The 16659-nt window shown below is 34.4% G+C and overlaps 1 protein-coding gene across 1 annotated transcript; it reads left to right on the top strand.

The window, feature by feature from the left end:
• Window positions 1-8421: 8421 nt before the first annotated feature.
• LOC112488977 (subtilisin-like protease) lies at window positions 8422-9384 on the top strand. Its single transcript, XM_060812895.1, has 2 exons — window positions 8422-9052; window positions 9359-9384. The coding sequence occupies exons 1-2, from the start codon at window positions 8422-8424 to the stop codon at window positions 9382-9384; spliced, it is 657 nt and encodes a 218-aa protein (XP_060668878.1).
• Window positions 9385-16659: the final 7275 nt, after the last annotated feature.

Genomic DNA, 16659 nt, shown 5'->3' with positions numbered 1-16659 from the left:
AGATAACACAAAAAAAAAAAATTATATTTTGAATATAGGTGACGCATAAGAGTGATTATGCGTCACCTATTACATATAATTTGAAAAAAAAAAAACCTACTTTATCTTGTTTAAATATTTTCACTGGTTACTTTCAAATTGATTAAACAGGAAGATAACACAAAAAAAAAATTTATATTTTGAATATAGGCGACGCATAAGAGTGATTATGCGTCGCCTATTACATATAATTTGAAAAAAAAAAAAAACCTACTTTATCTTGTTTAAATATTTTCACTGATTATTTGATACTGAAAGAAAATCAAATTTATTAAACAGGAAGATAACACAAAAAAAAAATTTATATTTTGAATATAGGCGACGCATAAGAGTGATTATGTGTCGCCTATTACATATAATTTGAAAAAAAAAAATCTATTTTATCTTGTTTAAATATTTTCACTGGTTATTTGATGCTGAAAGAAAATCAAATTTATTAAACAGGAAGATAACACAAAAAAAAATTTTATATTTTGAATATAGGCGACGCATAAGAGTGATTATGTGTCGCCTATTACATATAATTTGAAAAAAAAAAAAACCTACTTTATCTTATCTAAATATTTTCACTGATTATTTGATGCTGAAAGAAAATCAAATTTATTAAATAGGAAGATAACACAAAAAAAAAAAATTTATATTTTGAATATAGGCGACGCATAAGAGTGATTATGCGTCGCCTATTACTTATAATTTGAAAAAAAAAAACCTACTTTATCTTGTTTAAATATTTTCACTGGTTATTTGATGCTGAAAGAAAATCAAATTGATTAAACAGGAAGATAACACAAAAAAAAAAATTATATTTTGGTTATAGGCGACGCATAAGAGTGATTATGCGTCGCCTATTATTTATAATTTGAAAAAAAAAAAACCTACTTTATCTTGTTTAAATATTTTCACTGGTTATTTGATGCTGAAAGAAAATCAAATTGATTAAACAAGAAGATAACACAAAAAAAAATAAAATTATATTTTGAATATAGGCGACGCATAAGAGTGATTATGTGTTGCCTATTACATATAATTTGAAAAAAAAAAAAAGAAGCTACTTTATCTTGTTTAAATATTTTCACTGGTTATTTGATGCTGAAAGAAAATCAAATTGATTAAACAGGAAGATAACACAAAAAAAAAAAATTATATTTTGGTTATAGGCGATGTATAAGAGTGATTATGCGTCGCCTATTACATATAATTTGAAAAAAAAAAAAAAACCTACTTTATCTTGTTTAAATATTTTCACTGGTTATTAGATGCTGAAAGAAAATCAAATTGATTAAACAGGAAGATAACACAAAAAGAAAAATTTATGTTTTGATTATAGGCGACGCATAAGAGTGATTATGTGTCGCCTATTACTTATAATTTTAAAAAAAAATTAATCTACTTTATCTTGTTTAAATATTTTCATTGGTTATTATGCTGAAAGAACATCAGATTGATTAAACAGAAAGATCACAAACCCAAAAAAACAAATTATTTTCTCATAAGCGACTCATAAATATTTTAATGCGTCGCTTGTTATTTGAAATGTCCTTCCCCAAATGTAATCTATCAGTTTATTTGGGTTCATATAAACTATCACTGATAGCCAAAAACATGAAAGTGCAACTCGTTGAACATACTTACTTCGAGCAATTGGACTATGGGATCTTGCTTTAGACCAATTTACAATTGTTATATCCTATCTCAAATTATGTCGTGAGATGTGTTTTTGTGTTTGTGTATACTCATATATGTGAATAATTGAAAAGAGCATTGATAGAACTGTTTTATATTTTTAGATTAATTGACTTGGTGTTCATTGGAATGCTATGTGGAAATATTTTTGGATGTAATTTTAAAAAAAGTAACTAAAATTAAAAAATAAATTTTAATTACTATTGGCTAAGGCGACCCTTTTATATGTAAATGCGTCGCCTGTTTATCTCAATGAGTCGCTAGATCATCTACTTTTTTAAACGAAAAATTACAATTTTAGAGTTATTGCCAAAAGTTTAAGAAGGAAATAGACAGTACTTGGAGAAACTTTTTTGTTTTAAAAGAATTAAAAAAAGGGCATCTATGAAACTGTTTATCCTTTAGCGACACAATTTATTTGAATACGTCGCCTGTTTATCCAATTTCTTAAAATTTTTGGCGCGTTTTCAAAATTTACGCGGGATTTTGAATACCATTTCTTTTCACAAAATATGTGTTAGTACACTTCATAATAGGTGTTAGAATTGGAAGCAATCTAAAAGAGACTTGAAGAGTGGGATATTTCGTGTTTAATTTTCTATTTGCTGGCATTGCTATCTGGAAGCTGGATTTCTCTGTGTCGCCCTCGCGGTTAGCTTGGCTTCTTCTTTCTTCCTCTCCATGGTTTTGGTGAGTTTCTTTTCGCTTTATGATTGGCGGTGACATATGGTGGATTGGGTTATTATTTATTTATTTATTCATTATAACCGAAGGTTAGGTTCGCTGGGTTTTCTTAATCTTGTTTTTGTGGATAATTTGTTTGCGATGGGTTTTCTTAATTTTTCTTTTGTCGATAATTTGTTTGCGATGGGTTTTCTTAATCTTGCTTTTGTCGATAATTTTTTTTGTGATATTGTTTGATATTGTTCTGCTTAGATTGGTAGGGAAATGGATAAATCGTGGATAACGAAGGATAGAACCTCAAGCGATTTTGCTAAGGGGGTGAGTGAATTTTTGAAATTTAGCATGGAGAATGCCAATGATTGTAATGCCATACAGTGTCCTTGCATGCAATGCAGGAATATGAAAATCCATACTATTAGGGATATTAAAGGCCATATATATTGGAATGGGTTTGATGTCAACTATCGGCGATGGATTTGGCATGGTGAGTCATGTGCTGATGGTATTGGACCATCTTCTCATTTTGGGAATATTAATGTAGAATATAATGAAAATGATAGTAGTAGTAAGGAAGATGTGGCTTTCAATAGCTTAGACATGACCCGTGCTGCATTAGAAACTTTTGATAATGATCCTAATGAATTTGCTACCTTATTGGAGGATGCGGAGAAACCTTTGTACCTAGGTTGTACCAAATTTACCAAGTTGTCGGCCTTGGTTAAATTGTACAACTTAAAGGTAAGATATGGATATTCTGATAAAAGCTTTGATGTACTGTTGCAATTGTTACCCGAGATGTTGCCAAATGACAATGTGTTGCCAACCTCCATGTACAATGTTAAGAAGACTTTGAGTGCTTTGGGAATGGAGTACATCAAGATTCATGCATGTCCTAAAAGTTGTATTCTGTTTAGGAAGGAATATGTGGACCTTAATGAATGTCCTAAATGTGGATCTGCTAGATGGAAAATTGATAAGAATGGAGTTGCTAGCAATATTCCAAATAAAATTTTATGGTACTTTCCTATTATTCCGCGTTGTAAACGAATGTTTCGTAGTGTTGAAACGGCTAAGAATTTGACATGGCATGCCAATGGGAGAAAGGTTAAAACAGGGGAAATGCAACACCCTGCGGATTCTCCATCTTGGAAGTTGGTTGATCGTTTATGGCCAAACTTTGCATCCGAAGATAGGAATTTGAGACTTGGGACCGTGGTCGATGGAGTTAATCCACATAATATATTGAGTAGTAGGTATAGTTGTTGGCCTGTGATGACGGTTGTGTATAATCTTCCTCCTTGGTTGTGTATGAAGCAGAAATTTATGATGTTAAGTCTTCTAATTTCTGGACCGAGGCAACCTGGAAATCAAATTGATGTATACATGGAGCCGTTAGTTGAAGACCTGCAGCGGCTGTGGAATAAGGGTGTTACGGTCTTCGATGCTTACTGTCAAGAGAAATTCACTTTGAAGGCAGTGTTACTATGGACAATAAATGATTTCCCAGCTTATGGTAACTTGTTTGGTCATGCGGTGAAGGGATATTATGCTTGTCCAATTTGCAGTGAAAATACTTTTGCTACAAGGCTAAAGCATGGAAAAAAAATGAGTTTTACCGGGCATAGAAGATTTCTTCCTCCAAATCATCACTATAGAAGGCAAAAGAAGTCTTTCAATGGATTTCAAGAATTTGAAGTGCCTCCAAAACCGTTGACTGGAGAAGAAATCTTAGATAAGCTTAATTCAATGAGATTTGATAACTCACATAAGAGGAAAAGGACTGTTGATTCTGAAGAATGTTGGAAGAGGAAGTCCATTTTTTTTTAATTGGAATATTGGAAATTTCTCCATGTGTGACATAATTTAGATGTCATGCATATTGAGAAAAATGTTTGTGAGAGCATATATGGTACATTGCTCAATATTCCTGGTAAGGCGAAGGACGAAGTTAACTCGTTTAGATTTACAAGAAATGGGTTTGCGGAAAGACTTGGCCCCTAAGCCTCAAGGAAATCGAACTTTCCTACCACCGACCTGCTATACATTATCAAAGCATGAGAAGAAATTGTTTTGTAAGTGTTTAGCGCACTTAAAGGTTCCAGATGGTTATTCTTCAAACTTTAGGAATCTTGTTTCAATGGAGGACTTAAAGATGGTAGGATTGAAATCTCATGATTGTCATACATTGATGCAACAACTCTTGCCTCTTGCAATTCGTGCAATCCTTCCTAAACATGTGAGACATGCAATTGCAAGACTTTGTTTTTTCTTCAATGCAATTTGCAAGAAGTGTATCATTGTTGCTAAATTGGAAAATAGTCAAAATGATCTTGCTACAACTTTGTGCCTTTTAGAGAAATTCTTTTCACCATCGTTTTTTGATATAATGGTTCATCTAACTGTACATTTGGTTCGAGAGATAAGATTGTGTGGATCAATACATTTCAGGTGGATGTACCCGTTTGAGAGGTACATAAAAGTATTGAAAAGTTATGTTCGAAACAAAAATCGGCCAGAAGGTTGTATTGCCGAGGGTTACATATGTGAAAAAGTGATTGAGTTTTGTAGTGAATTTCAGAGAGAATTAGGTGCAGTTGGAAACCCAATTGGTAGATACCAAAAGTTAAATGATAAGGATGATGTTGGTGCCCCCATTAAAGGTGGAAAAAGTCAATCAATTGATCAAAAACTTTGGGAGCAAGTCCATAGATGTCTACTTTCGAATACACCAGAAGTGGAACCGTATGTCAGGTGCGTATATACATGTTAATGTATAAATTAGTTGATATTTTTAATATATATATATATATATATCAACATGTATAATTTAGTTGATATTTTGAATATATTAATATGCATCAATAAGTTGATATGTTGGATATTTTTATTAATTACAACAACTTTTACTTGTTTTAGTATTCATTTTGAAGTCTTGAAGTCAAGCAAAAAAAATCGAGGAAAAAAAGCAAAATGGTTTCAAGACGAACACAAACGTACATTTATGTACTGGTTACGTGATAAGGTATGGGAAAGTTAAATATTCAATATATAATATAATTGTTTTAGCTTTAATTTTTCATATTTTTTTCAATTGACTAGATTGCACAAGAGCGAAGTCAACCTAATTACACAGTTTCTGAAACATTACGATGGTTAGCCCATGGTCCGCAGTGGGTGGTAACGAAACATGAATGATATGTCATTAGAGGGGTTAGATTCAACACTATAAATATGGATAATAAGAGGGTCACCCAGAATAGTGGTGTCAAAGTTATTGTCAAAAGTGAGCATTTTGCTACTGCTAAGGATAATAACCTAATTTTAGCTGAGATGGCATACTATGGGATCATAAGAGAGATTTGGAACGTCGATTACACTATGTTTCGAATTCCAGTGTTCAAGTGTGATTGGGTTGACAGCAGTGGTGTGAAAGTTGATGAAATGGGGTTTACATGTGTTAACTTTAGTAAAATTGGATATAAATCTGACCCATTCATCATGGCTTCACAAGTTCAACAAATATTTTATGTTGAAGATCAACTTGATTCGAGATGGTCTGTTGTTTTAACTCCACCACGACATTGTACTTTTGTTGAAGAAGAATTGGTTGAAGAATATGTTCTTGACGATACTACAATGGCTCACAATCCATTTGCCATACAATTGCCAAGTGTTGATGAAAATGATCATGAGGATGAATGTGAGAGTGGCTATGTTCGTAATGACTGTAAGGGGATATGGATAAACAATATCTTCTAAATAAATTGGTACGTATATTTATTAACTTATGTTTTAAGTAATATTTATTTATTCATTATGCTTTTTTTTTTCTTATGTGTTTTCCACTTTAATTAGGAGAAATGTGCCACGCCAAACCTTAAGAAGGTAAATATTCATTAAATTTTCATTTACCAAATTACAAATTAATTTATTAATGATTAAGTTTTTATTAATTTATTTTGCGTCAGTGTTAATTTTTTTATTTTTCCATATGCAGTATGAGGGTGTAATATCGTCAACATGAGGACATTAACTTCCATCTCAATGAGTATGCATATGTAAAAATATGTCAATGAGATGATATTTAATTATATTGATAATTGTTTTGTTATAAACAAGTATTTATTTTAAATTTTTATATTCTAATTATTTTGGACGAAGCTAAGTTGGGTTTTTTGGTATTATAATTACTTTTATATTTTAATAAATTTTTAAAAATTAAAAAATATAAAAGAAATGGTGACTCATTAAGATAACTAAAAGTCGCCTAAATTATATAACGACATATAATATGATCAATTTAGCGACTCATAAATTTCACGACTCTACACAAAATGTCGCTAAAAGTATTTTTCCAATTTTAGCGACATAAATATATAGTGATCCTAAACGAAAAAGTCGCTAATAAATTTTTAACGACATTTCCGTAAAGAGTTGCTAAATCAATGTGTCGCTTTAAGAAAATTGCTGCATATGTCGCTAAATGGGTAAATGCATCGCTAAAAATTCATAAATATATGCGACTCTTATAATTTGTCGCTAAAACATGAACGTTTGCTAATTTGGAGACACTAAAAAATAGTCGCTAAAAATATATGGGTCGCTAGAAAAGAGACCCAAAAAATTTGTCGCTAAAACATAATGCGTCGCTAAATAGGCGACAAAAAAATGTGTTGCTAAAAACGCATGAGTCGCTAATTTGGAGACACAAAAAAATAGTCGCTAAAAATATATGGGTAGCTAAAAAAGAGACTCACATAATTCGTCGCTAAAACATAATGCGTCGCTAAATAGGCGACAAAAAAATGTGTCGCTAAAAATGAATGAGTCGCTGTTCAGAATGAATTTGTAGCGACACAAATATTTAGCGACACAAATATTTAGCGACGTATTATGGTAGTGTCGCTAAAACTTTTTAGCGACAATATTATAAAGCGTCGCTATAAGTACATTATTGTATGCGTCACTAAATATTAAATGTGCGTTGCTAAAAATTGTGAATAGGCGACTGTTATGATACGTCGCCTATTATCTTATATATTTCGCGACAGGATATTTGGCGACTCCGTCGAATGCGTCGCTGTTTATTTAGTGCGATGCAGTACTTGTGTCGTGTATCAACTCGATTCTAGTAGTGATGAACTAGCTCTTAATTAATTATATATCCTAAGAATTCCCAGCAACCAACCCCAGATAGCTGTCTCTCTCTTTTATACGTACGTAAAATCACTAAATATATATATATATATATATATTTTTTTTTCGAAAATCTCTTCAACAATCTTATGATTTTTTAGGCCAAATACTACGTAAATTTGTAATGAATAACCAAGAAATGATTAAATATTTAGCCAACTATCCAGTATATGTATAGCTCCACCGAATAAAGATAATGCTGTGGTTATAATGAGATAAACAGCCACACCACAATCTTTTGATGAGACAAGGAAAACAATGATTCATCATATGTGCCTTCCATTATTTTTTGTTTACTTTGTTTATGAATTCATATTGTAGTATATACATTTCCTTTTTATCCAAACAATCATAATCTAAATTCCCTTCTAGGCTTCTGGCAGCTACTACTCCATCATATATATATATATATATCTATGTGTGTGTGTGTGTGTGTGTATGTGTGTGTGTGTGTGTATGTGTGTATGTTGTGAGCTTGAAACACATGATAGAACAATTAAAGCACTTGCGTGCATGTTCATCAAGTTCTTAAAAGATGTTGAAAATTACCATATTTTTCCTTCAACTACTTTTCCTTCTTAATTGTTCATCACAAGCAACGGCTGATGAAGGACTACAAGAACAAAGCAACTATCAAACTTTCATCGTTTTCACCAAGAAGCCAGCGGCTGGAGTTTCGTTGCAGAATTGTATCAAACGTTTTTAACATCAACAGCAACTATAGCCACAAACTCAAACCAACAACCTCAAATACTCCATGCATATAGAAATGTGGTCACTGGTTTTCCAGCAAGATTGACAGCAGACGAAGTGAAAGCCATGGACGAAATGGAAGGCTTTCTTTCTGCTCAACCTGAAAGGATATTCCCTTTACATACTACTCATACTCCCAACTTCTTGGGGTTAACCATAAACCGAGGATTGCAATTTTGGAAGAATGATTCAAATTATGGCAAGGGTGTGATAATTGGCATTGTGGACACTGGGGCTTTTCCTGATCATCCTTCGTTCAGCGACGATGGTGTTCCTCCTCCACCGGCTAAATGGAAAGGCAAATGTGAGTTCAAGAAGACAGAGTGTAATAACAAGCTAACTGGGGCAAGAGGTTTACGAAGTTCCAATACATCTGAGCCATCATATGACAAGGAAGGCCATGGAAGCCACACAGCAAGCACAGCCACTGGAAACTTTGTGAAAGGAGCCAATGTGTCTGGAAATGCTAAAGGCACAGCAGTTGGCATTGCTCCTCATGCTCATTTGGCCATTTACAAAGCTTGCGCCGAGAGACGTTGTAAGGAGACTGACATTTTGGCTGCAATTGATGCTGCTGTTGAAGATGGTGTGGATGTTCTGTCCATCTCCTTGGGCGATTCCAGAGTCCAACAAACACCTTTCTATAAAGATACAATCGGATTGGATGCGTTAACAGAAACCTCCATTTCTACCGAGGGTAATATATTCAGCTATGGTGGTTTTTATTTCCCAGTGCTCATTATATTTTTCACTTTTATTTTATGTTGTTCATATATTTTTGTGCAGATAAGAAGTCTGATACAGGGAAGGAGAATTTTCCAAATGAAGAAAATCATGAAAGTACATAGAAAGTTTATCATTCATATGGAGTTTCCTTTTCATGATTCCCTGGAAAATGGTACACCCGAAAGTTTATCATTCATATGGAGTTTCCTTTTCATGATTCTTTTCATGCAAACTAGATAGTATATTTTGCTTATTGACAGCTACTTGCTATCTGCAGGGTTCATATATTTGTTCAACCAATAGTTAATCGTGTTGTCAGCAAGTGATCCTTGACTACCATGGCTGATGTTTAATTGCTGTGACAATTTCAAGCCTTTCCATTTCTGATGGGGAACATTGGGTCAAGTCGGGATTGATACCAACAGAGGCTTTTGTAGGAGCTGTAATATTCTCTAGGAGCTGTAATATTCTCTGGGAGGTGTAATATTCTCTTGTTTTTATTCATAAAACACTTGTACAATTTCCTCTTGCTAATTCAGATTTTGTTTTTAGTTTTTGTACTTGATTCTTGTGTCAATATGATGTGTAAGGATCCAATTTCATTATTAAATTCTCCATATTATTTGATATGTGGAGAAGCAATAAATAAGAAGGATGATAATTTAAATGGATGGTATCAATCACTTTTACATGAACGGCTCCATGGTAGTATGTCCAAATGAGACTTGTTAGGAGGGAATTAATTGTCTGGCTTTTGTAAACTATTTAAATACATGGATATGAAAGTGTAAAATAAAAATAACAGTTTTCCATTTCTCATTGACTGTCTCGAATACAAGTGATAATATTAAAACAATTTTTTTGACCATCTCTCATTTCTATCTACCCTCATTAACTTCTGTCCCTCTCTCTTACTGTCCCTGCTACCACATTAAATGTATACTGTGTCTTCCTCTCTCTTTCTCTTTTGTTGGTTAGGTACCTTTCAGCCTTCTTTCTTTGCATTGATGAACATTGCAGAAAATCCCAAAATCTTTTCAGTTCAGTTCACTCTCCCTGCATCATCTGAAAATCTTCATTGTGGAGCCCATACACTTCAAAAGGATGTAATTAAATTGTACGTTTCTGCAGATCGGATTTAACGATTACCTGGTATGTGGATATATATACATATATATATACATAATTTGGCTTTATGCTACTTCTTTACATAATTTTTTTTATCATTTATAATAATTTTTTTTCCATCTTAATGTTTTGAAATCATGAACTCCCAATAGTAAACATAAATGGCTTAATAACTAAGCCAAAAAATAAATACAATATACTTCATATTAATTTTGTTAATTGATTTTACGAAAAAAATTTCCTAAAATATACTTTACGTATAGGTGATAGATAAAGTCAAAATCAAATAATGACTTAGCCTTAGCACAATACTAGTAGTGAGGAAAAAGTATGAATTGGTACGAACAAAGGAGGCGTTATAAACTATGAACAAAAAATTAAATATAATATTATAAAAATGAATCAAAAATGTTTTGTTTGAATTCACAGAAAGATGATATCGAGGTCAAATTTAAAGCATTAGACCTTTCAATGGATCAATTTAATTAATAAATATATATATATATATATATTAGCCTAAGAATAAGAATTTAATTTGTCAATATTGTATTAAAAAAATAACATTTACATGGTCAGAAAGGGAAAACATTGACCAACTACAAAACTCGTTTGTCTTCTCTATCTAGCAGCTAGTACCTTCTATCAGCTTTCACAGGGTGTGTTATAAATATAAATATGTGTACATATATGGCAACATTTTTCCCTTAAACAGCATTTGTACTCATTTACATAAAATGCATTCCTATTTTATCTTTACTCATTTACTAAAAATGCATTTGTATTTGTATTTAAAATGCTATTCCAGTAGGCGTTAATAACATAATTGTTTGGCTTATTTTCTATACTCATTTACTAAAAATGTATTTGTATTTTTTCATTACTTTTGCTTCAGGATTATAGTTAAACCTTCCAGCAAAGATTCTACGATTGCAGAAGTAGATACTTAGTATGTTTTGAATTGGTAAACTCTTTGTGCTCAATGTCACAAATTTCAGTTTTACTGTTCTATGATGGAACATGGAGTGTATGTTCTGAAGGTACCTAGAGATACCAACGTCAAAGAACGAAGATTATACGTATCAAAAGGAATTGTACGTTGGCCGAACTTGAAGATGTTGTCTACAACGCTCTCAACTTAGATTCTACACAACATCAATTAATCTTCATATACCATGTGTGTTTGTCATGTGAGCCGTACGTTGTGGAAAATGATGAAGACCTACAAAGTTTTATAGAAGAGTATAGTTCACACAGACCTCAAAACAGATCTCCACTTATTGTTGATGTGTTATCCAGGGTTCCAAAAAGTATTAATACTGCTGGATGTGTTGTGAATAGGATACCTACAAGTTCAGGATTTATGACTAATGCCCCACTATTTGCAGTTCCCGAGATAGCTACTTGTACCTCTGATGCCGACATGCAGTTTCATGTGCCGGAAACTCAACCTGGATTCTCTGAAAATCAAATTTGTGAAAACAATGTGCAATCTGTGGAACATGATCATGATAATGAGCACTTCGACATTAATGATATGAATGAATATCGTGGACATGATTATGATCAAGATGAACAATTTGAGGTTGAGGTCAACACTGATCGTAGTGAAGATGGGTTACGAGACATTTGTTGGACCCAACATTCGGGACTTTCAGCTGGTGATAGTCGACATGGTGAGTCTCCTTATGGTAGTACTCCAATTGATAATGTGAATGATGATGTGCTTGCCTCTCCTTGTACCGAAAACCATTTGGACATTCGACAGGATTCTACCGCAACCATGGCTGAACTTAGGGTTAACCATCGCTTCTCATCCGTCAATGCCCATGAAATCATTCAAATCAACCAAATCTTTGCGAGTAAGAATGCACTACAGAAGAATATTAGTCTTTATGCACTAAGGAGAAATTTTGAATTCAAGGTCAAGAAGTCGGATAGAGTCCGATATAAGGTTGTATGTGCAAACGACAATTGCATGTGGTGAATGCGTGCTACCAAACTACATGGTGATAATACAGAGGCCTTCATGATTAGGGCCTTCAAGGATGAGCATATTTGCTCTTTAAATATCATGAAAAGGGATCATCGTCAAGCAACAAGTTCAGTTATCGGAGACATCATCCAGCCAATGTTTGATGGGATTTCAAGGCAATACAAACCTCGAGATATCGTGCATGACATTCGCTCTAATTACGAAGTAAACATAAGCTACAACAAAGCATGGGCCGCTAAGGAAGTTGCACTATCAGGTTTGTGGGGCACGCCAGAAGATTCATATGCAAAACTTCCTTTATGGAGTCACGTTTTGAAGAGCAAAAATTCGGGCACGTTTACTCGAATTGAAATTGATGATCAAAACAGATTTTTATACTTTTTCATGGCACTTGGAGCTAGCATTAGAGGGTTCCAGCATATGCGGAGAGTCGTAGCTGTCGATGGAACTATACTGAAGAATAGATATAGAGGTTTGTTATATATTGCATCATGTTTGGATGGGAACAATCAAATTTATCCACTTGCTTATGGAATAGGCCCTGGGGAGACGGATGCGGCTTACACGTGGTTTTTTGAGAGCTTTAAAGAAGCGTTTGGGGATGATCCGAATATAGCTTTTATATCGGATAGACACAAGAGCATTGCAAAAGTAATACGTACAGTTTTCCCTAATAATCACCATGGCCACTGCACATATCATCTTGGTACAAATTTACGTGCTAAGAAGTTTAAAGGTAATGTCAACGCGATTATATCAACTTTTAATGATGCAGCTAGAGCATATATTGTTGAGGATTTTGATAAGGCCATGCAGCTTTTAGAAGGGGTTAGTATTGAAGCTGTACAATATCTCAAGGATGCAAGTCCTTCAAAATGGGCTAGATCACATTTTCCGGGCAATAGATACAACATAATGACAACTAACATTGCAGAGAGCATGAATTCTGTGCTTATTGATGCTAGGGATAAACCTGTTTTGCCATTACTAGATCACATTCGTGATGTTTTGCAAAGGTGGTGGTATGAACGTCGAACTAACGCTGTTGCAATGCAAACTCTTGTTACTAATTGGTTGGAAAAAATCATGCATGACCGCTCAAATAATGGCAGAGGCTTACGTGTTATGCCAATGAACTTATATGAGTTTCAAGTTGTTGGCCATGGCATGTTCGTTGGAGTTGTTAACTTAGAAAATAAGACGTGCTCATGCAAGGAATTTGACATTGATGGATTTCCTTGTGTCCATGCAATTGCAGCATGTAAGCATCGACATATTTCTCCATATTTCCTTTGCTCGGCGCATTACTCAGTTGACTCACTCCGTTATGCATATTCGGAAACCATATATCCACTTGGAGATAAATGTCAGTGGCATGCTCCAGATGATGTCATAAACTAGGTTGTACTTCCACCTCAAATTGGCAAACAGTCAGGAAGACCGAGAAAAAAGAGGATTCAATCTCAAGGAGAGGAGCGTCATCAATATAGATGCGGGAGGTGCAAACAGGTTGGTCACAGCAGCCGATCATGCTCCGCCGCCGTACCTCTTGATAGCACTAACAACTAACAACACCACTAAAACGAACACCCATTAATCGCATGATGCTATATTCAGACAATGAGGTCATGTTATGTGGTATGTGAGTGTATGAAATGTAGTCAGGAATGCAATTAGTTGGCCAACCGCGTAACATGTGTTTTGGCGTAATAGACGTTGGCTTTATGTGTTCTTTTATTGTCAAATTCATCTGTCGTATTGTTTTGATAACATATCATTCCGTCTTCAATTTTTGGTTAAGTTGTTTGTATGTTTCTTACTATTGCATGGATGATATTACTGCCCAATGGTAATGACCAATGCATCATCGGTAATTGACATTTGTACACCGTCGTAAAAGACTCACAACAATTCCATCCGGCAACTTCAATCATGTGTGTTCCAACCAAAAACATGCTAAATGTAGCATTATTAATGATAAATTCTGGCAAAGTAAGTGATTAAACGGCATTAAAAAATGAAAACGTTCAATTTGTTTTTGATTCAAAAATTACCGAAGGTTTCGTCGGTAATTACAGAAACCCTATGGCAATCACATTTTACCAATTTTTTGGGCCCCATAAGTCCCCTAAGGTGTGTTGAATGCAAAAAAATGAACAACATGGATTCTAAAATTATCCTAAGGAGAGAAAATCCCAAAATTGCTTAAAAAGTTCTCAAATTTTCTAAAAAAATACAATGACTGTACACGATCGGTAATTCCCGAGGAAACCGTCGGTAACCAACAAATACACCCTGGAAAAATTACCGATGGTTTCGTCGGTAATTACCGAGGGTGTACAGTCCATCACATTTTACAAGTTTTTTGGGTCCCACAAGTCCCATAACGTGTGTTAATGCAAAAACATGCAAAACAGGGATTCTAAAATTGTACTAAGGAGAGAAAATCCCAAAATTTCATAAAAGTGTCTCAAATTTTGCAAAAAAATTGGATGACTGTATTCCCTCGGTAATTCCCGAGGAAATCGTCAGTAACCAACAAATACCTTCTGGAAAAATTACCGACGGTTTCGTCGGTAATTCCCGAAGGTGTACAGTCCATAACATTTTACCAATTTTTTGGGCCCCATAAGTCCCTTAAGGTGTGTTGAATGCAAAAACATGCAAAACAGGGATTTTAAAACTGTACTAAGGAGAGAAAATCCCAAAATTTCATAAAAGTGTCTCAAATTTTGCAAAAAAATTGGATGACTGTATTCCCTCGGTAATTCCAGAGGAAACCGTCGGTAACCAACAAATTCACTCTGGAACACTTACCGACGGTTTCGTCAGTAATTACCGAAAGTGTACAGTCCATAACATTTTACCAATTTTTTGGGCCCCATAAGTCCCCTAAGGTGTGTTGAATGCAAAAACCTGCAAAATAGGGATTTTATAATTATACTAAGGAGAGCAAATCCCAAAATTTCATAAAAGTGTCTCAAATTTTGTAAAAATATAGGATGACTGTTCACCCCCGGTAATTCCCGAGGAAACCGTCGGTAACCAACAAATACCCCCTGGAAAAAATACCGACGGTTTCGTCGGTAATTCCCGAGGGTGTACAGTCCATCACATTTTACCAATTTGTTGGGCCCCATAAGTCCCATAATGTGTGTTGAATGCAAAAACATGGCAAATAGGGATTCTAAAATTATAATAAGTAGAGAAAGTCCAAAAATTTAATAAAAGTGTATCAAATTTTGCAAAAAAATAGGATGACAGTTCACCCTCGGTAATTCCCGAGGAAATCGTCGGTAACCTACAAATACCCTCTGGAAAAATTACCGACGGTTTCGTCGGTAATTACCGAGGGCATACAGTACATCACATTTTACAAGTTTTTTGGGCCCCACAAGTCCCATAACGTGTGTTGAATGAAAAAAACTTGTAAAATGTGATGGACTGTACACCCTCGGGAATTACCGACGAAACCGTTGGTAATTTTTCCAGAGGGTATTCTGTGGTTATCGACGATTTCCTCAGGAATTACCGAGGGTGAACAGTCATCATATTTTTTTGCAAAATTTGATACACTTTTATGAAATTTTGGGATTTTCTCTCCTTAGTATAATTATAGAATCCCTATTTTGCATGTTGTTGCATTTAACACACCTTAGGGGACTTGTGGGGCCCAAAAAATTGCTAAAATATTATGGACTGTACACTTTCGGTAATTACCGACGCGACCTTCGGTAAGTGTTCCAGAGTGAATTTGTTGGTTACCGACGGTTTCCTCGGGAATTACCGAGGGAATACAGTCATCCAATTTTTTTGCAAAATTTGAGACACTTTTATGAAATTTTGTGATTTTCTCTCCTTAGTACAATTTTAGAGTCCTGTTTTGCATGTTTTTGCATTAACACACGTTATGGGACTTGTGGGGCCTAAAAAACTTGTAAAATGTGATGGACTATACACCCTTGGGAATTACCGACGAAACCGTCGGTAATTTTTCCAGAGGGTATTTGGTGGTTACCGACGATTTCCTCGGGACTTACTGAGGGTGAATAGTCATCTGACTTTTTTGCAAAATTTGATACACTTTTATTAAATTTTGGGATTTTCCCTACTTATTATAATTTTAGAATCCCTATTTGCCATGTTTTTGCATTCAACCCACATTATAGGACTTGTGGGGCCCAACAAATTGGTAAAATGTGATGGACTGTACACCCTCGGAAATTACCGACGAAACCGTCGGTAATTTTTCCAGGGGTTATTTGTTGGTTACCGACGGTTTCCTCGGGAATTACCGAGGGTGAACAGTCATCCTACGTTTTTGTAAAATTTGAGACACTTTTATGAAATTTTGGGATTTTCTCTACTTAGTATAATTATAGAATCCCTATTTTGCATGTTGTTGCATTCAACACACTTAAGGGACTTGTGGGGCCCAAAAAGTTGGTAAAATATTA

Source organism: Ziziphus jujuba, chromosome 11 (genome assembly GCF_031755915.1).
Source record: "Ziziphus jujuba cultivar Dongzao chromosome 11, ASM3175591v1".
NCBI classification, from domain to species: Eukaryota; Viridiplantae; Streptophyta; class Magnoliopsida; order Rosales; family Rhamnaceae; genus Ziziphus; species Ziziphus jujuba.
The sequence above is the reverse complement of the archived record's forward strand: the minus strand, read 5'-3'. Positions and strand labels throughout refer to the sequence as shown.